This window comes from Alexandromys fortis, unplaced genomic scaffold (assembly GCF_014885135.2).
Source record: "Alexandromys fortis isolate MF-2015 unplaced genomic scaffold, M_Fortis_MF-2015_v1.1 scaffold_10, whole genome shotgun sequence".
Classification (NCBI taxonomy): domain Eukaryota; kingdom Metazoa; phylum Chordata; class Mammalia; order Rodentia; family Cricetidae; genus Alexandromys; species Alexandromys fortis.
The window spans coordinates 11,880,543-11,885,734 of NW_026067895.1; the positions used below are offsets into that span (position 1 = coordinate 11,880,543).

Here is a 5,192-nt window from a genome sequence, read left to right on the forward strand (position 1 = left end):
CATTGACCTTTGTGCTGCTCTCAATCATTTGCATTCCTCACAAGAAGCATCATTATATTTTACTTAAAAAAATTTTTTCCAGGAGCCGGGCGGTGGTGGCGCACGCCTTTAATCCCAGCACTTGGGAGGCAGAGGCAGGCAGATCTCTGTGAGTTCGAGACCAGCCTGGTCTACAAGAGCTAGTGCCAGGACAGGCTCCAAAGCCACGGAGAAACCCTGTCTCGAAAAACCAAAAAAAAAATAATAATAATTTTTTTTTCCATTAAAAGAGAAAAATGCCTACAAATATCCGAGTTAAGACGTTGAGCAAGGGAAACCCAGGTGGCTGAGTGTTGAAGGTCATCATCATTTATTATTTACATAAATTTACATTATTTATTTAAACCTAATTTACCTTCATTTCCATTTGTTTTATTACTTCTTTCGTTTTTGTTGAGACAGGGTTCTCACTGCACAGCTCTGGCTGTCCTGACAATGTATAGATCATTCAGGCCCTGAACTCAGAGATCCTGCCTCCGCCTCCTGAGTGCTAGAATTACAAGCATGCACCACCATACTCAGCGCTATTCTTTACAGTTACTTTAATTTGTTGAGGGAGAAGAGAGAGACAGGTGGGGTCAGGGAAAGAGAGATCCAGAGATAAGTGAGAAAAAGCAGTTGGAATAGGGAAGATGTAACTCGGTGTCCGAGCTTTTCTTCAGCATGTATGAGACTCTAGTTCAATCCCAGTACCAGGCAAGGTAACCCCCTCTCCCAAATTAGTTACCGTTGCCAGGACCCACATTTGGGCAGACCTAACTTCATAACCTGCCTGGCTGGGTGCCACTCGCTCGCTAACGCTGCGCACCTTACTGTAATTTTGCTTTTGTTTTTCAGGCTCTCGACACAACCTTCTGATCATAAATTGACTTTGTGTGTGGCTTCCCTACGGGGAGAGGATGAGCAGATGCCAAGCACGCAAGGGCGAGCCCCAGTTTGTCTTGTTCACTGCTGTAGCTACAGCATCTGGTGTTCGGCTGACTCTTGATGACGTCACCTAGAGACAGAATCTCAGCTTGGATCTGCTGGGAAGTTACACCTACCTGACTCCAATCAGTAAATTGCCATTCTGGGTTTCTGACTGGACCCAGGAAGCCCGGTTCTCAAGCCCCATCCCCCTCCCCTTCTCCTCTCGGAAAGATTGAGCCTCTGGTTGGTGATAGGATTATGACTCACACTTTTCAAAGCTACCAGCCTAGGCAGGAACTTTCCTGACACAGCCAAGGTCGTGTCTCCCCGGAGCCAAGGCCCTCTGAAGCTTTTCTGTTGTCTCATTTCTCAGACGGCTGGGCAGGGTACCAGCTGCTAGGTCTACTTCCTGTGTACCTGTTTATATAAGATAGAAGAATTGGATTTTATAATTTTAACTTCCCTTTACTACCATTTGTGACTTAGATAAGATGAAAAGGTATTTTTTATGCCTTTCATGATTTTAGTATATTTGAATCTCTTGACTGAGGGGGGAAAGTCTCATTTTGCTCTTTCAGGATCCAAATCAAGAATTATGAGACGATTCCTGCAAACAGTGTGTTTATGTATGCATGAATGTAAGCATTATGAATTTTATTTGGAAGCGGGAGGAGTGAGGTTTAACTAAGAGAGAGAGAGAGAGACGATAAAAGCCGTTTGGGTTAATGAGGTGGAAGGGGCATTGTCGGGGGAAGAGAACACAAACCTTGTCTTCCTGACAGCTGCTACCTGCACCGAGTTCTCCGAGGGAGGACGCCTGCAGGATGCAGGTGGTGTGCAGTCTAAGCGCTGCGGTTCCAAGCAGGATTGAAGGTTAGGGTGAGGGAACCACTGAGAAGATCTCCTTGAATCCCCTGGCTGGGGAGAGTGTCTACCAGATGCCAGAGTTAATCAAGCCAGTCAGAACCTGTGGCGGCAATGGCCGTGGCCACCATGTACCTAGAACCGGGTTCCCTCCATCATCTGGTGCCAGGTTCACTAAGGACTCATGTTGGTTATTTGGTAGCCATCCTCAGAGCCCCGATAATGCTAATCTGATGGTAGATTGAATTTGCCTAGAAAAACAGTCTTTTTTACAGTACTGCCGAAACTCATTTCCAAGATACGGGCATATCTATATGTGTGGTCAAGAGCTGAAAAGGCGTGTTAATGTGTTTGTTACGTTTGTGATTGCTTTTCCCTCTCCACGTTTGCAAATGTTTCCTACTTTTCAAATATCAGTGGGGGTGTCCTGTGCCGCCACCCCCCTATGCCGCCTGACTGGCCACGGACCATCCACTAGTCCTGTTGACGTTCATGGTGAAGCAGCCGGAGAAGCTAGCCAAAAGGGCAGAGAAGGACTCCAAGGCTGAGCAGGCCAAAGTGAAGAAGAAAACGGAGGAGTGTGCTCACACGTCCCACGTTGATGCAGTGGTCTCTAAGGTGCAGACAGCTGTGACCAAGAAGGGACTGACTCAGAGTTCAGTACAAGTGACGAGAGCTCTAGGCAAGGCCTTGAGTTCCATGGATCCACAGAAGGTGTCTGCCGTGATGGACAGGTTGGAGCAGCCAGTACAGGACCTGGACGTGCGCACATCAGTACTGGAGATCCTGCACGCTTGGCTACGATGTCTGACAACCCCTCAGGAGCGGATAGACAGCCTCACTGTGCAGCTCAGCTGGGAAAAGTAACCAGCACAAGCAGCTTCCAGAGGCTGCCCCTACTGTGGGCAAAAGCGCTGTGCCTGCAGGGAAGACCCGCTGTCTTAGGGTCGGCAGCCCTGAGGAATTAGTGTGGCCTGGGCAGGTGCTGCACCCCCTGCCTCTGACGTACTGCAGGCTTCACCCCTCCATGTTTGCCTTTCACTGACTCTTCTCCCTACCTGCACTTTAGAACCGGTTCTTAGCTTGTGCAGTGCTGTGTCCTGGGGTTAAATTTTCACAAATGTATGGGTGAGTTCTGTGGCTCTGGGCCACAACTGGAAAATGCTCTGCTTTGTCCTCTGCCTGTTTTCCAATATATTTACAAGCTGGAAAAAAAAAGCAATTTAAGTCATTGATTACATATGAATATCATTATGTAAATAATATTAGGGCTTTGATTTTCAATTGGCGATGAAATGGAGAGTCATTTTGGGGTCTTGAGCAGAAACATGATGATCTGATTTATTCATAAAAGGATTATTCATGACGCTAATTAAAATAAATTGTGTGGGTCACAGAAGGGGGGCAGAAGATGGAGAGGGGAGGGAGGTGAGCGCGAGAGAGGAAAACCCATCAGCAGGAAAATGGCTGTTATACTAGTTGCCTGGGAAGAATTTTAGCAAGGTATTATTGAATATGGAAAAAGTCTATTATGATCTATTTGAATAAGACAGCCAGTCAAAGAAGGAAGGAGAAGGCAGATAAAAAAAAACATGTATTGTCTTAAAAAACAGCCATGATCTACCTCCAACTACATCTTTTTGCCAAAGTACATGTTTTTGTATGTGCTCCCATACACAGAGTGGGGGAGTAGTTCCCAAACCTCCTGCATGGCAGGGAAGTGGACAATGGCTCAGAAAACCTAACGACAGAACTGTGGTCACCAAGCTCGGAGGCACTGAGAGCCTTGCCAGGAAGGGCACAAGCTGGTATACATTACTACACACACTAAATTTTTAAACTAATAATTTTCTTCCTGATATTATTTACATAATGGTATTCACATGTAATCAATGACATAAACTTCTTTGAGCTTACTAAATCTGATGTAAAGCCTTATTTCTAAAAGTTTATTTTAAGTAGGAGAGATGTACGGCATAGCCACGCCCAAATCTTCTGTCTACTTTCTTTTCTTGAGACGTTATTAATAACCAATGAAAACTGTCTCTCAAACTCTTTCTCCTCCCCACTACTCACTCAGACTCTCTCTTTCACACACACACACTTCTAGACAACATGCTGATAAGGACAGCAATTAGTTTATCAGTTCTAAATTACCAGCAGTAATTACTAACAGAGAAACAAGCCAATTTTTCTCTCTCCCCATTCTCCTCCCCTCCCCGGAAGCTAGGGAGAAGAGTTTGTTCAAGGTGACACAGAAGCAGTTGACTGTAGCGCTTGCTTTCCAGGAGCCACCGTTTCTCTTAAGCCAGCTAAAGTCAAAACGGTTCCAATAGTCAGAATGTTCAGTTGGGCTTCACTAGTAATGGTGTCAATGAAAAGGAATGAAGATCAATGGGCCAAGCAAACACATTACCCTTCTTTCTCCCTCTATTGTGATGTTCAGTCAGTTACACAGACCCTTTTGATCACGAGAGGCTGAGGACTTGGTCAAACTCCACAGCTCTGAATCAATGTCACATCCCCTATTTTTCAAAAAGCTTTTGTAATGCCGCTAACAAGCTGTCCTGTGTGCGCTGCTGTGCTCCCAAACACCTTCAAGTACATCATCTCATTTCACTCTTAACTCCTAGGGAGACATGCCATGCTTTCCCTGGCACTATCTAGTAGAAAGGCAAGAGGGTTAGAGTGGCTTAGCGTCATAGCATCAGCAAGTAACAAAGATGGGGCCAGAACCCAACAACAATGACTCTTTCTGAATGCTGAGGCTATGCTGCTTCCTGGCCTGACAGCCCAGAACTTGATTTTATTTTCATGTTCTGTCCTGAACGACAGCTGGAATAAGCTTTGGGAGGCAAAGATCTAGCTGTGTAGATGATGCCCAAGAACAGGATTCGGGATATCGGGAGTATGTCAAAGCTTCTAGACTCCCAAGACTCAGTCAAGGACAAGGCATGTCACCAGAGATGGAGACAAACGCACTCATCAGTACAGCCCTTCAAACCTAAAAGCTCCTCAAACAGATCAGTAAAAGCAAAGGAAGAATCATTGGCTGGATATCATGGTACATGCTTTTAAGCCTAGCACTCCAGCGGGGAGGCTGAAGCAAACAGATCTGTGAGTTCATGGCCAACCTGGTCTACATGTCAAGATCCAGACCAATCAGAGTCTACACAGTGAAACCCCTCTCCAGGCTGGGGGATGGGATATTGAAGGAGGAGAGAGAGAGAGAACAAACACTGAATGAAATAATTTTTAATAGATCAGCTATTAGTAGTTAAGGTCTTGGAGCCTGCTCCTATTGTATGCATCAATGTATAATCAAGTTCAAGAAAAAAAAAAATTAAAAAAAAAAAAAAAAAAAAAAAAAAAAAAAAAAA

General features: G+C 45.1%; 1 protein-coding gene across 1 annotated transcript; it reads left to right on the forward strand.

The window, feature by feature from the left end:
• Positions 1-1,526: 1,526 nt before the first annotated feature.
• On the forward strand, positions 1,527-2,945 carry LOC126512631 (charged multivesicular body protein 1a-like). Its single transcript, XM_050160500.1, has one exon. The coding sequence runs from the start codon at positions 2,305-2,307 to the stop codon at positions 2,677-2,679; it is 375 nt and encodes a 124-aa protein (XP_050016457.1). The 5' UTR covers positions 1,527-2,304; the 3' UTR covers positions 2,680-2,945.
• The last annotated feature ends 2,247 nt before the right edge of the window (positions 2,946-5,192 follow it).